Raw genomic sequence first — 20,279 nt, 5'->3', positions numbered from 1 at the left:
AGTTTCCTCATCTGTAAAATGGAGTTCATTATAAAACATACCTCAAAGACTTATTGAAACGATTAAATGAATTAACCTATCTTAAGCACTTAGAATGTTGCCAGAAGACTCACTTAATATATATTGACCACTATTTCCATGTGCTCTTATGTATATAGTTGAGATTATACCTTTTATAAAACATAATAGTATATCATGGACATAACTTTAGCTGAGTGGCATGTAGCAGAGATGGGTTGGCCAAGCCCAGCAGGTTGGGGTCAGACCAGGTCTAAGATCTGGGAGGAGGAATGGCCAGATAGAGTCATGCAAGAGCTAGTTACAATATGGGCAAGCATAAGTAAGGACTGTGAGATCTGAGAATACAGACCAATAGCAAGAAATGGAATCTGCCAGTTAGCCATTTTAAAGAAACAAGTGGTTACTGCAGGTAGAAGCACTTTGTCACATTTATTGAAGGATAATATTTTCCTTCATGACTGAAATATCTTTAAATCCATAATAGTAATTTTTAAAAAAAAACTTTTAAGTGAGGGGCGCCCGGGTGGCTTAGTCAGTTAAATGTCCAACTTCGACTCAGGTCATGATCTCACAGTTCGTGAGTTTGAGCCCCACATCGGGCTCTGTGTTGACAGCTCAGAGCCTGGAGCCAGCTTCAGATTCTGTCTCCCTCTCTCTCTCTCTCCGCCCCTCCCCCGCTCATGCTCTGTCTCTCTTGCTCTCAAAAATAAATTAAACATTAAAAAAAAAATTAAAAACCTTTTAAGTGAGTCAGTTGACAGTTGCCGAGTGGAGTAATAACAGTAGTTGAAGATGAGAATTCTTCATGTCCCATAATTTCTGGGGATTTAGAAGATGTGGTTGCAGATTCATATAAATTTCACTTTCTGTATTTTTCTATTAATTTTGAATCATTCAGTATTTAATGCTGTTCCTTGAAGACAATCCACCTATCATTTTTAGTTTTCTTGTTACTATGGAAAAACAAGCCCATGTTTGCGTGGAAATAAACAGAGACCACGTAAATTAGGACAAAGACTGTTTATGCAGAGCTTGCTATGACCGGGGAGTTAGCCACCATTGCCTGCATTTGGCAGAGACTTAAAGGCGGGCAGAAGAAGGTAAAAGATACATAGTGGGAGAAAGCAAAGGCTTCAGAAATGTTCAGATATGACTGGAGATTTGGAGGCAGAACTAACTAGAAGCAGGGCCTCCTGGGTGACCGGGTGGGGTAAGATATGTGATTTTGTCTGGTTGGTCCTGCATTGGAAGCCAGGGGCTTGGGGAGAAACATTCAGGAAGCTGGCAGCTGCTAAGTCTGCCATGGGCTTACTTCACAAGGAGGTTATGGTTTGACTTCCTGGACTAGTTGCTGCAGATTGTGGGTCAGAATTCTCTTTTGTGTGATGATCTGGCCTTTGTCTGTTGTTTATTTGTACTTTCAGTCTCTCAGTGTCATCCATTGAACTGAGGGAAAGTGGCTTCTTTAATGATCAGTCTTATCAGTCTTTATCTGAAGGACTTTTTTCAAGGATTTTTACCATAATAGAAACAAAGTAAACATTAATAATATTTATTCCTGTTCCCCAGAAATCAGGAAGAGCAGAAAGTGTGAAATCAGTTTTCAACTAAACCTTACATAGGCCCTTTTCTTCAATTATACAGTATTTATTCCTAAACAATTATGTATTATAATGATTTAATATGAGGTATTTAATGCAATGAACAAATGTTCTATCATGCTTTAATGCCCTGTGGATATTGTAATTAAAATTTTGATTAATGACTTAAATTGATTTTTTTCCAAATTATAATTAAATGTTTCTGCTTTGTTGTTTTAAAAGATAGTTGGCTAAGTACCTCCTTCATTCCTCCAAAATGTCTCCTACTCATTATGTAAATCTTCAGGTTCATTACAAGAATTTAGATAAAGAGATTATATATTTTTTGAAAGGCTTTGGAAGTACTACAGCATGTGTTTCTAATTATTTCAAGCGTTTGATTCATTCACTGAACTGCTTTTTTACATCCTTACCTGCTTTTCAGTGTCTGACTTTCTCAGGGTACAGTTGTAAAAAACAAAACAAAACAAAACCTTAAACTTTAAATTTCAGCTCCAAACAATTGGATTTTCTTTTAACGTAAATAAACCATAAGGTGTTGCCTTGGGTAATTCACAGCAAGAAACCTTTCGGGAAGAGTCATTGTGCTAAGGTTGGAATGGTTGCAATAGTCTTGAGCCCTTGGGCTGTCCAGTCACTGTGAGAGCTAAAACCTAAGAGGGAGGAGAGAGGCCTTTATTAATCAGCGGCTGGAATTCCATTTAAATGAACCTGGAGGGACTACGGAATTACTGTATTAGATCCGAGTCTCTTCAAATTGGGAGCCAAGTCCTGCAGAAAATGTACAATAGTAGGCTTTCTCTTTTTTTACTGTTATAGAGGAATCTGTGTCTGGAAGCAAGAGAAGAGGGGTATTTTTCTCATTCCAGAGTAGTGGAGAAGAGTAACTTGCTTTGACCTTCTGCCATTGCTGTGTTTGGATAGAGTATAAGAAGAATGTTAATAAAATTGAGCTTTCTAATATTTCTGACCTGCAGGGATTTATGAATTGTAATAGTTTGGAAATAAAGAGCATTTCTTAAGACTTGTACTCTAGTTGCTGGATAAGGCTATATTATATTGATAGGGTTCTTGGATCCATTAGCAAACAGGTAGAATATATTCTGTGGGCTGGGATACAAGAATACATTTATGTATATATTAGTCATTAAAATGAGATTCTGCCTGTTATTTGAATAATAGAGAAATTTACAATATTTAAAGATTTTCTGGTAGACAGACCTTTTGTTGAAAAATATTCACATAATTTAAAAAAAAATAAGGCACCAAATAAAAAAAAAATCAGCTCTTACATTTACCAGTAACAAATGTAAATACAGGTGGCAATAAGTTGGTCTCCATGAGGCTCCATGCAGGAGTAATAGCTCCAATTACTGTCACAAATGTTTGTAATTGTATCTATTGCTGCCAGACAATAAATGCTTTTTAATATAGTAAGGCCATAAATGTACATGCTGCTGTTGTTTAAACAAAATACAATTTTCAGCAAATTTATCCTTGAAACACCTGCTATAATCAAAAAGAGGTGAATGCTATCAAAATAAACTGCCTAAATTAACTAGACACATACATTTTTAGAGCAGCCTGCATGATTACTCAACTGCCACGTTTGTCTGAGAGAATGAGGGGAAATATTCACTGATGGACTTTTACAGGCAAGCTTTCTTTAAAGGAGACTACAAAAAAAAAACAGAATATTGCTTTGGATTTTTGTGTTATTTTTAAAATATGGTGTTATTTTGTTATAGTTGTTTTCTCCATTTCTTTTTTTTTTTCTTTTTCTTAAGCTGATAAAACTGGGTTTTTGTTTTTTGTTTTTTGTTTTTTTTCCTTTTTAGCATATGGGTCACAGACAGATATCAGGGTTGTGGAAAAGAATACTGTGCTTAAAATTATATATGTAAAACTACTGCAAAGGGGTGGAGAAAAACCCACCCATCCTCAAGCAACTGGAAAAGATTTTTAGCTGCTTCTGTCATGGTCTTGTTGAACATTCAGGATACTCTGTTTAAAGATAGTTGATGATGCTTTCCTTCCTATTTATCCTGAGTGTGATAAATGCTTCAACTGGATCGGGGGAAAGGCTTCATTTATCACAAGTTGAAATAGGAGAACAAGTGTTTTTGCTTTAGAGATTACCATCAGCTCTAACTAAGGAGCATCGACAGTGGTAGCAGATTTTAAGGAAATAAGCAATAAAGACTGCATGTTATGTAAACACTGCAGAGGAAAGTTACTAATGCCTCACAGCAGATATACCTCAAATAGACATTTGTGATTGAGAGCAGTGAATTAATACATATTGATTATAATTAAAATTTCTAGACTGCCTAAATATTTCATTATTGCAAAGTATGATTTAATGTTTCCTTTAAATTACTTAACGTAGAATATAAATTGAAACAGAAACCATTTGTCAAATGGACCTCCCTATGAAATGCAATTTTTAATTGGTTTGATTCATTTTTCCAATCAATGATATTGGAGGAGTTCTCACTATCACTGTTTTATTATTAAATTTCTTAATATTTGGACACATTTTGCTCCCATAGTCTTTATCCCATTACATTTGATTCTGTTTTCCTTATGCCAAGGCAATCTTTTATGTTTCTTGGTTCTTCAGATATGCAGATGGCTCTATTTATTTTTCAGGTTTTTTGTTTTGTTTTTTGAGTATAATAAGGGATCGAAGTTTTGATTAGTAGATTCCTGAAGTTGAGAGCAACTGTCAAGGTTATCTCTTCTGCCTATCCATTGTGGTTACTCGCAATGAAATAATTACATTCTGATTTGGCCTAAGAGTGTTCCTGTATTGTCAGAAGGGCCCCATTCACTCCCACTCTGCCTTGCCAGATCTCTTCTCTGGCTTCTAACTCCTTCTAAAGTCTGGAAACCCTCACTGAGGAGATTTTTATGGCCATATAAAAGGGATGCGGATGGAATAAGCATGAAAAGTAAGTCAGAGTCAACATATGAAAACACTTTAGTAACAGATGGTAGTCAGTAAAGATAATAATCTCTGAGCACACATTAGAAAGGCAGTTATTTAACTAACAAGGTATTTTATTTAGAGATTATGGATCTCCAGTTTCAGTTCAATTACAGGCAGGTGTGAGAATACTAGTGACTGTTATGATAGCCTTTACTTACCCTCTATTTTTCTCTACAACAGGAGGAATATCTGGAAAGCAGGAACTTTCCTGAGGAAACATGTATTTCCAGCAATAGTGGAAAAATAGTCTACTCCCTGCAACAAATATACACATACGACATACCATACATACATACTCCCCTCCTCTTAAGTCGTATGTTTAGTTCTTTGAACACTTATAAAGAAAATTCATGTTTTCATATTACAAGGGTATACCACAGAAAACTAAGCTGCTGGCAATTAAAAAAACATGTCACGTTTAAAAATTCAGGAAAGCTACATTTTGTAATTATCTCACAACTTGATGGGCATTTTTCATTAAGAGAGTAATTCAATCTCAGGGCACCTGGGTGGCTCAGGCGGTTAAGCATCCAGCGTTGGCTCAGGTCATGATCTCACAGTTGGAGAGTTCAAGCCCTGCATCGGGCTGTCAGCGCAGAGCCTGCTTTGGATCCTCTGTCCCCTTCGCTCTCTGCCCCTCCCCAGCTCGTGTTCGCTTGCTCTCTGTCTCTCTCAAAAATAAACATTTTTTAAAAATTTAAACAGAAGGTAATTCAATCTCATGAAAAAAATATTTAATGGACAATCTCACACTTTCCCTCTCTCACACACACACAAATATGTGCACAAATGTGAGCTGTGGTGAAGCTGAAAAATTAATAATTAGAACAAGAAATAGAGACTGCAAACTTGCTTGTGCAAAGTGACAAAAAAGAATTTAGTTAATGCTCTGTTGTTAGGGAAGGGAGTGTTCTGGGTGGAGGATGGAGGTCACATTCCTGCTTTGAAAGCATGATGAGTTACCAGCCCACCCCAGCAACATTTACTACAGTGAACTTAGGCATATGCAGCCACCACTGTCAAGCCTTTTTCACATCACGTGACTTCCTGCCATCACATTCTCAAAGAATTTGGTCATTGGCCATGGATGGGGTATTAAATATGCCACAGGAACATTATCACTCTGCATTGAAATCTTGAGGCCAATCACTTTTGGACTGCCACTCAGACTTGGCCCTACCTCTCTCTACCTCTGCAGCTACAGTTATAACATCAGTAACCGAGTCTCTCCCTGTGGTGGAGACAGAGGTAAAATGTCCAGATCCCCTTATAAGCAGGGACTTGCTGCCCAACCACAGAGAGTGTGGTCAGCAGTCAGCCTCTAGCTGTCCACTCCTTTGATGGCAGCTGCCTAGCCCAGGTCACGCCTTTCCAGAGTATCCCACACCTGGGCTTCTGTGAATTGTTTATAATATTACACATAATACTGCTTTGAAAATTCTTGTACAATGTCATTTGGTAAACATATGTACACATTTCCAGTAGAAATTTCACTACGAGTGGAATTGCTAGGTCACAGTGTATATACATGCCAAATAGGGTTTGAAAGTGGTTATTACAAATTTGTATTCCTCCCAGCAGTGTGTGAGAGTTCCAGTTGCTCCACATCTTTATCAGAATTCACTACAGAGTTTATTTTGTTTTATTTTTGTCATAGTAGATATGTTGTGGGCTTGTTGTCATTTTAATTTGCATTTCCCTGATGACTACCAAAGTTGAGCCCTTTCCATATGTTTTTTTGGCATTTGGATATCCTCTTTTGTCTTTTGCTATTGGGTTATCTGCTTTTTGATTTATAGAAATTATTTTTATACTCTGGATATGAATCCTTTGTCAGACATAATATATTGCAAATATGTGCTCTTTAGCTTTCCTTTTCACTCTTATTGGTGTATGATGTTAAACAGTGGCCTAATTTGAATATACTCAAAATGATCTTTTTTTGGAAGAAGGGAGTGTGGCTAATACTTATGTTCTATTTAAGAATCTTTGCTTACCCCAGTGCTATGAAGGTATTCTGTGTTTTCTTTTTGAAGCTTTATTGTCTTAATTTTGCATTGAGATCTGCAATTCACCTAGCATTGATTCTTATGTATGGTGTGAGGCAGAACTCAAGATGTATTTGTTTTTCATATATGTATATATATGTATATATGTACATATATACGTATATATGTATATATACATATATGTACATATATACATATATATGTGTATGTGTATATATATATATATATATATATATATATATATATATATATATTCAGCTGACCCAGTTTACTGAAAAGGTTATCTTTTCCCCAGTGCACTGCTTTGTCATAAAAAGTGAGCATGTATGTGTAGGTCTGTATTTGGACACTTTTATGTGTTGTTCTTTCATACTACTGAAAATAGTGGCTTTTAGATTTTATTTTCTGTCTGTTGCTGGTATATAAACATAGAATTCTGTGTGTGTGTGTGTGTGTACATCTCCAGCAAACATGCTAAAATCACTTATTCATTCTAACAATAGTCCTATAGGCTGTTTTGCATTTTCAGTGTATATAATTATATCATCTACAATTAACATCAATCTTATTTCTTTTTTTTTTTTAACGTTTATTTTTGAGACATAGAGAGACAGAGCATGAACGGGGAAGGGTCAGAGAGAGAGAGGGAGCCACAGAATCTGAAACAGGCTCCAGGTTCTGAGCTGTCAGCACAGAGCCCGACGCGGGGCTTGAACTCACACACCACAAGTTCGTGACCTGAGCCTAAGTTGGACGCTTAACCGACTGAGCCACCCAGGCGCCCCTCTTATTTCTTTCTTTATAGGCCTTATCCCTTTTATTTCTTTTATCTTGTCTGATATAATATTAGATATAAGTGCTATTAGCAGAGAGAGAGCTTTCAAAATTTACATTTGACCATTAAGTATGATGTTAACTGACTTTTATAACTATCCTTTACTGGGTTGGGGAGCTTCCCTTTTGTTCCTAGTTTGCTGAGAGTTATTATTATGCATGGATGGTCAATTTTTTCAAATGATTTTTTTCAAATGATTTTTTTCTTCATTTATGAAGATGATCATAGGATTTATTTCTTTTTTTCCTCTTTTGTTATGGTGGATTATACTGATTGAGTTTTGAGTATTAAACTAACCTTGCATTTTGGATTAAATGCAAATTAATCATGATGTATTATCCTTTTTATATATTACTGGATTTGATTTGCTGGCATTTTGTTGAGAATTTTTATATCTATGTTTACAAAAAATACTGATCTGTAATTTTTCGTCTCTTTTAGGTGTCTTTGTCAGGTTTTAGTGTCATGCTATGCAGGCCTCATAAAACAAGTTGGCAGTTGCTTTCCTTTTTTTTTTTTTTTTCCTGTTCTCTGGTATTTGTATAAAGTTGTTGCTATTCCTTAAATGTCTGAGAAAAGTCACTGATGAAGCTGTCTGGATCTGGGTATTTCTTTGTGAGAAAGTTTTCAGTTGCATATGTTTACCCTAAAACCATTTTAAACTCATTTTTTCATTATACAGTTGATATATAAATACATTCTTGGGAATATTCAAATATTACAGATAAAACTAAAGTCTCCTTTAGCCATTACCCCCTTAAAATTTTTAGTTCTACTTTACTGCATTTCCTCAGGGAAATGATAAGGACTGATATAGTGTCTTTGCAAGATTTGCCTGTGAGCTACTTTAAAGTAGCTCCGTCTCAATTTCCTCATCTTACTAGAGTTTTTAAGAGAGTTACATGTGATGATGTAGTGCCTGACACATACTAGACATTATTTGAATGTTAACCTTGAGGCTATTATTAGACGTAAAAAGACCTCAGACTGGATATGACTATTGGGGAACTACTACTCTATCCCCAAGGAAGGAAATAGAAAAAGGTTTCTAAGTAGCCAAAATAGAAATCACATAAAACTATGTATTTTATTTATAGGAGAGTCTGATAAATCTTTCTTTGGAACTTACATATAGTTTGTTTCAGAGATTATTCTAACAAGGTTGGTTAAACAGATTGTTCATCCACAGCAGATTAGAAGCAGGAAATCTCCTGTAGCATCCATGCTGTAGCAAAACAACCAAGCTAAGAAACATTAATTTTTATGTGCAGACTTGAATTGAAAGTTGTCAGTTGCTTGTGCTCCTTATTGAAATTGGGTGACAAAGCAAGGAAATGAAAGAAGTAGCTCAGTGTAATGGAAAATCTGTAAGTGAGAGAAAGGACATTTGGTTTCCTATTCATTTTGTAATTGACATGGTAAAAATCATACAACATCAATTTGTTACCCAATCTGTGAAATGGAGGTACAGGATTTCTTCCCCAGAGTGATCTCGAAAATCCACAGAGAAAATGAATTCAGAGTTGAAACAGAGGCCTAATGAGAAAAATGCGGTGAGGCATCTTAAATGGAGGGAGCCCAAAGTGTCTGTGCGTATATGCAAAAGCCCATAGAAACCCTCGTAACTATTTTTATATTTACCAGAACAAAAGTGAAAAACAGAACATTCCATTAGTAATTATTCATAACAGAATTGGGGAAGAACCAGTGAGAATAGAAGGAAAAGGTAGGGTAGATTGCAGAAGTAACGTTTTTGTGATGGAGAGCGATTCAGAATACATGAGAATCCTGACACACCGCTCCTGCTCTCGGGGGCCGCAGCCATGGTGCCACTAGAGCCGGGACCTTGAGCCTCAGCTGTGCTGGAGCACAGACTTCTGAGCCCAGGAAAAGACATCAAAGGTGCCTTCCTCAGCTTTTTTGTGTCAAGAGTCCTTTGGCACTCTGCCTCTCCACACATAAACAAGTTCAAACTTGGGGAGGAAACTTTGACATTTCACAAGTTGTAAATTAGTGAAATGTACACACAGATAAAAGTTGCATTTGCCATCCCTAGCTGGTGGTTCAGTCTCTATCTCAGCAGCCATTTCAGAGAAGAGCTTTACGCATTGAGTTGGAGACCCAGACAAAGGAACAAAGAGTCTGGGAATATGCAAAGGAAATCATTCAGGGGCTGTTGAAGTAAAACCCAGAGATCTATATAGTCTTGCCAGTCACCTTCGTGGCTGCAACCAAATCTCCTACATTTTGATTTTATGGTATCCTGTGACTCGCCATCTGCAAGGATGTCATCGTAATTCTCCAGGCTTTGAAAAAGGGAGATGCATAATTTGGCAGTAAAGAATTTGTAGTGGGGAGGAGGTTATGGTTACCACAGTACCTTTGTGTCTGCCTCACAAGTGACAGAAGTATACGAGATTTTATGTGAAGGGATTTTAAAAAATAGAATGCCTAAAGAAATTATATGTTGCAGCATTATTAGTTTTCTCATTTCCTCAGAGAGGGTAAATGTGCTGGATTAGTGAAAAGCTCAACTTCAATAGAAAGGAGAAACGAGCTTAATAACACACTTAGAGCGCTTCGGAACAGGTGACCAGTAAACTCCAGCAGCCCAGGTGGTCCCACTTGATATATAACAAAAAGAACTACTGGTTTGCCTTAGGTACTCTTCTGTAGTTCATTTTATCACAAAGAAAAGCAGTATATAGTGATGAAATTTGAAGTGGGGTTCGTGAGCACATGGCTAAGAATTCTTGAGACGTTTTTGTTGCAAAAAGGTGATTTTATAGCACGGGAACTGGACCCATGGGCAGAAAACTGCACCGGGATTGTGAGGAGTGACTGAATACATACTTTTAAGTTTGTGGAGGGAGGGGGATAGAGATAACAACATGGTTTTCTAAGGAATCTCTATATGCTGAAAGCAGGGCTTTACAGGACCCTGGAGATGCAGCTATGGTAAGATAAGGTTGCTTTTAGTTTTTAATGAAATGTAAACACTAAGGCATTAAGGCAGCCATAAACTCCTTGAGGAATGTTACACGCCGCATGTCTCTGGTATCTGTCTGGGATGCAAGCTGTAGGAGATTTAAGTTAAACTACATTTTTCTTGCCTTTGTTTCCCTCATCACATGGTATGTGGAAATTCACTGGTTTGGGAGTGCTTTCCATTTTCCAGACATGAAACTTTGGAAAGGTTATTTAACTTACCTGATTCTTGGTTTTCCTCCTATACAAATGTATATATAGTCAGTTTTTCTGTATCGGAAATACGCCCAAATGACAGTGGTTTACGGTAATAATAATACATTTACGCTCACTCAAGATGCACGTCTGCTCACGTGTGGCTCAGCTGTGGGTCTACTCCTGCTGTGTGCCGTGTTTCTTATTCCCAGACCCAGGCTGGAAAGCATAACCCCTCTGTGGGGTATGTCTATTATCATGGCTGAAATAAAGGGTAAGAGAGCTGATGGATGCCTCTTACAGCATCTGCACAGTCCTGGCATAGGCCATGTCCACCACTGTCGCATTGGCCAATGAGAATCACACGGCTAAGGTCAGCATCAGTGGAGCAGGGTGGTATACAACCAGCCAGCAAATCACAGAACGCTCTTACAGGGAAGCAGAGAAGTGAAAAAGAAGGGATGAGAAATCTACTCAGCACTCCAAACCTGTGTGAGTCTCAAATAAGGAAAGGCATACACCAGTGCACTGTGACCTAATGGATGCACTACCAGTGTAAGAATTGCTATCATTTTGAACAGTTTCTTTTACTGTTTTATTTTGAGGATCAAGTCCTTACGTACCATTTAAAACCCATCAGGTCTTCATTCTTACCACAAGCCTTTGTAAACTTTCTAACCATCACAGTTGTAGTTTTTTTAAAGCTACATATTTGCCTTTTTATATTTGTGATTTTAAAATGTTACACTTATATTTTCTGCTATCTTAAACCCCTTTCAAGACCTTCTTGGATATCCAGGAGGTTTTTGACTTTATTTTTCCCTGATGATTAAAAATTGTCTTGTAGGAAATTTGGAAAACTTTGGAAGGATAAAGAAAAAATCATAAACATCAATATTCATATTCCTGGCCTAACACACACACATACAAATATACACAAATATTAATTTTTACTAAATTGGACACCTAACAGTGTATTCTGTGGGGAATGTTTTTCCACTTTACTATATGTAGCTAGCATGCATTTTTGCTGAGTAAATTTTTTTGAAAACATGAACTTAACATTTCAGTATACAATACATATATAATTACGAAGCCCAATAATATATCAAACACTCATGAACCCACTACTCAGTTTGAGCACTAGACCGTTACAACGCCCTTGAAGCACCTGTGTTCCTCTGCTGCTGCCCTTTCCCTCCCATGGGTAACCACTGTCCTCAAGCTTGTGTCTTGTGTATTGTCATTAGCTGCTGCTTCCTCTTCCTCTTCTTCTTTCTCTTCCTTTTTTAAGTGTTTTCACGTAAGTGTACATCTGCACACAGTGTATCACTGAACTTTGCTGCATGTTGAGCTTTATAAAAATGATATCATATGGCATGATTTTTCCTTTACAAAAATTACAAAATTAGTTTAAATTGTCTTCTGCTGGCAAATATGTAGAAAGTTAAATATTTAGGGAGCTGTTTTACAAAGAACTTACATATCCATCTTTGTGTGCATCCCCAGTTATTTCTTTGAGAATAATTTCTAGAGGTGAAGTTGCCGGGTTAAAAGGTTAGAACATTTATAAGGCTTTTTTTATGACTGAACATCAGGAAATGTGTCCATCTAGATTTTAATAAAACGAACATTCACATTTGTGTGGCAGATAATGATAAATCATTACTAGCTTCCCACTTTAAAAGGCAGTAAGAATACACAAATGCCCCAGTGACTTATCATATTAAAAAGTCCATTTTGACTCCCCGAAATCTACTCTGTTCTTATCACACTGTATTATTACCATTCTCTTAGTTCCTAAGGCTGGAAACCTTAAAGACACCTTCTGGCTACTACCCCACCCCCACTTTAGCCACCACACACTTGCCCTGAGTCCTCAATTCCTGCTAGTTCTGTCTCTACCACGTCCCTTGAATTCATCCCTCCCCTTTCATTCTTACAGGCACTGCTTTACCGCAAACCTTGCTAACCTGTCACGTGGACCATTACATGGCCTCTTAACTGGTTGCCTTCTTGCCTTCAGTCTCTTGCCTGTCTAACCAGTCCTTCCCTCTGTTATTTTTTTTCTCAAAACACAAACCTGTCTTTAAAACTGAGACCAAAAATCTTTAATAACTCTTCATTGTCCACATGATAAAATCCACACTCCTCAGTTAAAGCCCTCGATCTAACTTAACCTACTCTCCAGCTTTGCTTCCTCATGATTCATCCTCCCCACCCCAAGAACTTTGTGTTTTATACTCTAGCCAGTCTGGGCTACTTATTCCCTATTTATTTTCCTGTTTTTTCTTGTTACTCCCTCAACTTAAAATACCCTTTCTCTCCCACCCCTTTCCAGCCTTTTGAAATGCTACCCATGCTTCAAGGTTCCACTGAAATGCCAGCTCCTCCATGGAGTTAACATCAGTGTAAATCATCGTAGTTCTCCATACATGACCAGGCATGTTTGTTTCTCTCGAAATACTTTGTCAGAACAGGACATTTGCTGGGTAAAAAAAGAATGCTGAGTAGAAAAGGCAGAACACAAACTATATGAAACACATCAATTACTATAAATAATATTATATATGTAAGTATATGTAGGTAGATATGTGTTTATACATATGCATACGTGTCTACCAGGACTGTAGGAATACTTAAGCTTGGCGTTTATTAAGCTTACGAATTTTTTTTTGGAATCAGGCAGGATGAGTACTTTTTAAGAAAAATTACTAATATAATTTTAACTTCTTAGGTTCATTTTCTTTCATAAGGATGCTTGCTTGGGCTTAAACAGGTTTCCATTTTGAGGCTGAAGCATCTTTGGTCCAGTGCAGCAGGCCAGGCAGTGTCGTCTCCTCCCTGTTCCACTGTTGACTGGCTGAGTTGGAGAGGCCTGTTTCCTTGCCAAATCTGTCTAGTCATAGTCACGGGTGATGAACAGTCCCCTCAACTGTAAAATGAAAACGTTGCACCAGATGACTGTTAAATGGATGAGTAGATGATCTTTAAGGTCCTTTCCGGCTCTCATAGTCTGAGATATTTTTTGCTCATGAGATAGAAAAATGCTTAAGGACAAAAGAAAGTGCTGATTTGTTCTCCACTGTAGCACCCTCACTGGTGTCAAGTAGCCAGTTGCTCCTTTGATTAACTCTGAGCTGCCAAAATGTGTTGTGTGGGAATTAATGCATTTGGCTTCTGATCCAGGTGCACCACTACCTGTGGGGCCTTGGGTGTGCCCCCTTCTGTCACTGGGCCTGTTAGTGCTTATCTGTGAAATGATGAAGGTGACACGAGATGCTCTTTGAGGTTTTCTAATATTTTGTAATTTTATAATAGGTATGTGTGAAGTATCCAAAGGTTGTTTTGCCCTATAGTCACTAGCCCATGTTTCAAAGTTAAGGAATCAGTAGAACAGGACAATTCACAATATAATTTTCTCTTCACAAAATAGTGTAGATAGCAAAGTGGAGTATCAGGGTATGCAAACAGATATGTGTAATTGAGGAATCTCCTGGTTCCATCACTTCAGCTTATACCATAGTATTTTTTCTCATCATGGGTGTTTCTCCAGTCTTAAAATTATTACCTTTAGTAATGTAAACAAAAAAATTTTGAAGATATCTTGTAATTGAAATACTGGCATAGATTTCAACACACTAATTTGGGTCAGCCTAGTAGTACTCCGATCTATCTCAAAATACATGAATTCTAATAATCATTATAGATTTCCTTTTTTAAGAAAGAAAAGTCTTCCTGAAGAGGGCCCCCGCTTAATTTTCAGGGGACAAACTAATCCTTGATATATGATACTTGATTCCAGAGTTGCCTCTGGCAGTTGTTACTATTTAAACAAGTATTTCTTTTCTAGTAATTAGATTTTTTTTTTTTCATTTTGATGGGTAGTCATAAATATTAACCACCAGCAGTGCAGGAATAATTTATATTCAAATTGTCAGACATCACTCTGTGAACACACAAAATAATTTACATTTATTTAGAGCCTTTTATCCTAAAGTGCTCTACACATATTCCTTTATAATCAGATTGCAAGCTATATATAGGACACTGCTACCTGAAATAGGGCAACAACCAAAGTAATTAAAATAAAGGATATGACGACAAAAAAAGTAGAGGAAAGAAGGAAATATATATTTTACTTGTTTTTATATGCTTTTGTGCCCATAGGATTGGAGAATTCATGTTGACCAAATGCACCAACATAAAAGTGGAATTGAATCTGCTCTAAAGGAGACCAAGGTATGTGAATTACTTCAGGTGAATCAATCAATGTACTTTACTCATCTGTTGAACACTTACTAAAGGAAAACGTGAAAGGAAAAAAAGACAATCCTTGCCTTAGAGGATCTTACATATTGTACCATATTACATTTCAACAGCCCTAACACTTAAACTAAAGAAAGGTAACTTTATTCAAAAGAAATATAACATATACTATATTACACATTAGAGATATATCTACTATATATATACACACTATATATATATATATATATATATACACACACACACATATATATATACACACTATATGTATATACACATACACACACACACACACACACACACACATATATATATTTCATCATTTCAACATTTCATCATTCTTTCCTCTCTGAATCCGAAAGGATAACAGAATGCCAGCCCAGCAATGCTTAGAACCTCCAACTTCCATAGGCTTGCGGCTGCTCTGGCCAGAAATAAGGACTTTTTGGAGGATGTCACAAAGAAGCAAAGTTGGAATGAGAAGTTATGGGTCCCAGGCTAGAACTATAAATTTAAAGACCTTCCTCCAACTGGAACATTCTAGTCATCTTTGAACTGTGCTACAAGAAAGTCATGCTATTCCATTACCTACTTGTGAACTATAAAGCAGATTCCACTCACGTACAATATAGATATGCATAAGGACTAATGAATTGACTAACACTACCAGGTGCCTTTTTATTTTAACATTCTGCCATGTGTGACTAAAATATTTCTCATTACAGACTTCTTTTGCTATTGAAAATTATAAGCTATCTTTTTCACAAGTGATTGAGAATTTGTGGGATGGATTGAAGGAGATTTAGCCCGTCTCATACTGTTTTTGAAAAATATATTTGTGAATTTTTTTATCTACTAAAATCCTATGGAATTTCTAGGGATTTTTGGATAAACTTCATAATGAAATTAGCAGGACTCTGGAAAAGATCGGCAGCCGAGAAAAGTACATCAACAATCAGCTTGAGCACTTGGTTCAAGAATATCGTGCAGCTCAAGCCCAACTGAGTGAGGTAACTTAGGAATGATAGATCCCCAGGGATTTATTTCAGTTGGTGACCCCAATTCCCAAACTTGATACGGCACTTTTCATTTGAGAATCGTGAAATGCTTTTCACAAATAGCAACACATGGATTCTCTGCCTACTTTAGGAAGCCACGTGAGGCAATAGAACTTGTCATCTTCATGTTACATGAAATAGAAATTATCTCCTAGAAGGCTTTAAATGTGTTTCTTCATTTGATTTAAATAAATGAAGGCATGTATTGTTGGGGAACATTACTTAGAACAGGAACAGAGTGTCAGGACACCTGGTTTTGTTTCTAAGTCTGCCGTTAATTTACCGTATGAGTAGGAGGAAAAAGAATAGTATGCATTTACATGTGTCAGAGGGAAAAGACATCCTTGCCTTAATGGCTTACAGCCACATAATAAGGAATATGAAAGCAAGACACGTTCAAAGACAAGCAGTTTAATTAATTTAATGAGCAAATTTTTTAATCCTTTCAAGGTTTTAGAATTTCCACCAAAAAAATAAAATAAAACCTTCAGCCTTTGAAAGCAGCAGTCCTTTGTACCCCAGTTGGGATCTCAAGGCTTTCCTTGGGAGTGATGCCCCTCTTTTCTGTTGTTGAAGGGAGACTAGTAAGAACACCTGCAAATGTCAGTTGAAGACATTTTTTTTTCTTTCAGCAAAAAGGGGTAGAAGAAGGAAAAAAATGGAAATAAACTTGAGATAACTTCTGTACTTTCAGAAGTTCTCAAAGACCAAACAGAAAATAATCTTCACTTTTTTATTACGTTATTTATTTAACAAATGATTCCCTGATATACACAACTACCCATGGATGTTTTTACTTCCAAAATGCTGTAAAAGTCTCTGATTAAAACCACTGTGTATCTGTCAAGCATTGATATTAAATAATTGTTAGATTAGTTCCCAAGAACATATTCCATACTGTCATACCATTTGTTAATCCTTATTAATAGCTCATCCTGATGCTCTATTATGATTGATTTTTTAGAACTGGTTTTCTCTGCATAGCATGCAAATTAGATCGACCAAGAGCTACTCTCCTAAACTGTTTGGGAATAGCCGAGGACAGTTTTTATTGTGCACCATACCCATGTGAGTTACACCATCAGTATGTGAAGGTTAAGGTCATTCATCATTTTATAGTACTTTAGTTTAAGTACATGGTGCCTATTAGGGCTATAAAATAGCTACAGTTAAATGTCACTTTCACAAATATATTCACAAATGGGGGGGTGTCATAAAATGATACGCAGAAATTGCAAACACAAAGAGGTCATATTTAAGTAATCTGCTTCTGTCTTGAATTTGTCATTAAACAAAATGTTTTCTCCCTTAGGCAAGGGAGCGATACCAGCAGGGTAATGGCGGAGTAACGGAGAGGACCAGGCTCCTGTCTGAGGTACACACTGTGCCCTTGCCCTTTTCCCACCGTCAGCCAAGCCCTGGCTGTTCAGAGCCATTGGTAGTTTAATACTGCTACAACCATGCGTTATTTCAGTAACTGCTTCCTGTGGCTTTAAGTCCTTTCCTTTAGGAGAAAATCCCTAGTTTTCTTATCAGTGAATCCAGTGATGTATTTATGTACTACTTATTTCCATAAAATGCCTGAAGTTGTTTTATTCACTTTAACATAGAACGTGCTGATAATATTAGCACATTTATAACCCTCCTTAATCTTTTTAAAAACGTAACATTTATAATTAATATATAGAAGCATAGGTAAAGCACTGGCTTAAATGGCTTATAACAAGTTTTAATGTTAGTCTGTAAGATATAAGATTTGTTTTTAGTGATTGCTCCTGATGTGTGTGACCCTGAATATTTCTCTGCCCACAAACTGGAAGTGGCTTGTAACCTTTTCCTTCTGGGAACTTCTGAAACATTTGCATATATTATTGTATTTATTTTCACTATCTTGCAAGAGAGTAAGATCTAATATATATTCCAATTTTTTTAATGAAGAGCTGAGAGGAAAAAAAATCTTACAAGATCAGTAACCAGTGTACAAGATTATCTTTGGTTACAGTTCAGTGTAATTGTCATGGGCTTTTTCTATATAATAGAATTAAGCTCCTTTTATAGGGATTATTTGAGGCATAAATAGTTATTTTAAAATACTAAAAATATAACTTTAGAAATATTTAGACTCTAATCCTGTGGTGCCTCTAGGCAAATAAAACGTTATGTAGAAGTAAAGTGCTCACTTAATGTTAGGTAAATTAACACTTGAAGGGAGTCCAGGGAACCATTTAGTTCTTTTGCAGGAGGTAGTTATCCCCAGTTGTAACATTGCAGGTGCCTAAAAAAAATTAATTTGCTTTACTTGAATGAGCACTTGATTCCCAAGGAAGTTTTTACTCACCAGTATGATAAAAATAAAGCCTACTAAGTTTCAATAAGTATGGGTTAGTTCTAGTCATTTAAAAATTTTTTGATTTTTTAAAGACAACGTACTAGATTAGAATTTTGCTAATAGAAGTTATAGTAGTATAATTTTGAGTATGACGTAGAGTACAGATAAGAGCCAATATGACAGCACGATGTGCCTCTTGGAGTTCTTGGTTTGGATAGAGCAGTTAGAATATTTTTATATGCAGCCATATGTTATAAACATTATTTTTAGTGTCCTGTACAGGAAAAAGTGGCATCTTTTCTTATAAGACTATAATATTAAGATACCTAGTAAACCTCGGAAATCCAAAATCTTCTCTGGATGTGTATACTATTTTAATTAGTAACTGATTATTAAAGACTGGCATGGTAGATGCAAGGGGATAACGGCAAACTTTACATGCCATTAATGACAACCGAACCATTTGCATTGTCACATGACAATCTGAGACAGTCATTTGGTGAAGTTAATGTTAGGAGCACTCTCAGAAGATAAAAAGCCTAGTGTGTCTGCATACTTTATCTTATTATTCTAATTATGTCCAGAAGAGTCCTAAGATCTTTATATCCCTTTACAGATGTATTATATCCAAATGTTCTTAATACATCATTCAGTAATTTTGGAGATTTTATTAAAATTCAGAGCTCATGAAGACTTTTTTTTTTTTTTTTTTCAATTAAAGGTTACAGAAGAACTAGAAAAGGTAAAGCAGGAAATGGAAGAAAAAGGCAGCAGCATGACTGACGGCGGTGAGTGCACACTCATCCTAAGGGGAAAATGAGCAAGACGAGAATATGTCTTCAAGAAATCTGTTTAACAAAATGGTATTAGAAAATAGGGAATCTGCTTTTTAAAGTGAATTTGAGGAGAGGTAAGTACATGGTACAGAGATGGCATCTGATAATCAGTTTTTCCTTATAAATCAGCTGAAAAGAGTCATTTTTTTTTTACTCTCATTTAAGATTTTTTGATTCAAACTATACTGATTCAGAGATAGAGTGGGAAATATTTAGTAATACTTTGTTATTCCAGTTTTTAGAAAATAATATTTTCTGTTTTCATCAAATGAGCTTCATTATTCCATTTTATGTACAAAAGAGCACTAAGTGCGTGCCCACACGGCATGGAGGCAGGGATGGGACGACCTTTGTTTTTCTTCCTCTCCCCCTAGTAGACCTGACTGGGCAGGGGTCAAATAGAGAAGAATTAATAATCCTCTACTAATCATGCTCCATCATGAGCTAGTGACTTTGACATGGCCCTGGGTGATTGCCTAAGGCCCTTCTGTGCTCTAGAAAGATTTTCTAGAGCTCTAATTGTATATACTGAGGGATCCTTTAAAAGGGGATGTATGAAGATTTTGCTATGTTTGAATGAGCCCATTATCTGTGTCTCACAGGTAATTCTTTCTTTTTTCTCCAGTTGTATCTGTTTTCCTTCAGACAAATATTCTAGCCCATAAAAAATATTAAAAGACATCCTCAAATACCCTTTTAACAACTCTTCCCCTAGAAAAGAAAGGAAATTCAGCCGTAGCACATCAAATGCTGCATCATTTCCCATCCTAAAAATCTCAGGTGTTTAAAATACCACCGCAAAACTGTGTGAATGCCAGTACGTTGTTGGCTGTGTTTTTAACCCCATTTTTGTCTTCAGACAAAGTGAGGAAAATGTCATACAATTCTGTAATACACTGATACTCCAGATATACATTTTTATTGCATGTTATTTTCATTCTGCAGCTCCCTTGGTGAAGATTAAACAGAGTTTAACAAAGCTGAAGCAAGAAACTGTTCAGATGGACATCAGAATTGGTGTTGTAGAACACACATTACTCCAATCAAAACTGAAAGAGAAATCTAACATGACTAGGGACATGCATGCGACAGTCATTCCAGAATCTGCAGTAGGCTCTTATTAAAATACACTGTTTTTCATGCTTC

The 20,279-nt window shown here is 36.5% G+C and overlaps 1 protein-coding gene across 1 annotated transcript in view; it reads left to right on the top strand.

Annotated features, from left to right (window-relative positions):
• Nucleotides 1-20,279, top strand: part of IFT57 (intraflagellar transport 57) — a 52,082-nt gene extending 31,803 nt beyond the window's left edge. The window contains exons 7-11 of the mRNA XM_042954755.1: nucleotides 14,812-14,883; nucleotides 15,789-15,920; nucleotides 17,281-17,343; nucleotides 19,019-19,085; nucleotides 20,079-20,279. Coding sequence (XP_042810689.1) covers nucleotides 14,812-14,883; nucleotides 15,789-15,920; nucleotides 17,281-17,343; nucleotides 19,019-19,085; nucleotides 20,079-20,257 — 513 coding nt within the window. The 3' untranslated portion in view covers nucleotides 20,258-20,279. The remainder of the gene's footprint in view (nucleotides 1-14,811; nucleotides 14,884-15,788; nucleotides 15,921-17,280; nucleotides 17,344-19,018; nucleotides 19,086-20,078) is intronic.

This window comes from Panthera leo, chromosome C2 (genome assembly GCF_018350215.1).
Source record: "Panthera leo isolate Ple1 chromosome C2, P.leo_Ple1_pat1.1, whole genome shotgun sequence".
NCBI lineage: Eukaryota > Metazoa > Chordata > Mammalia > Carnivora > Felidae > Panthera > Panthera leo.
This window is presented reverse-complemented; position numbering and strand designations above follow the sequence as displayed.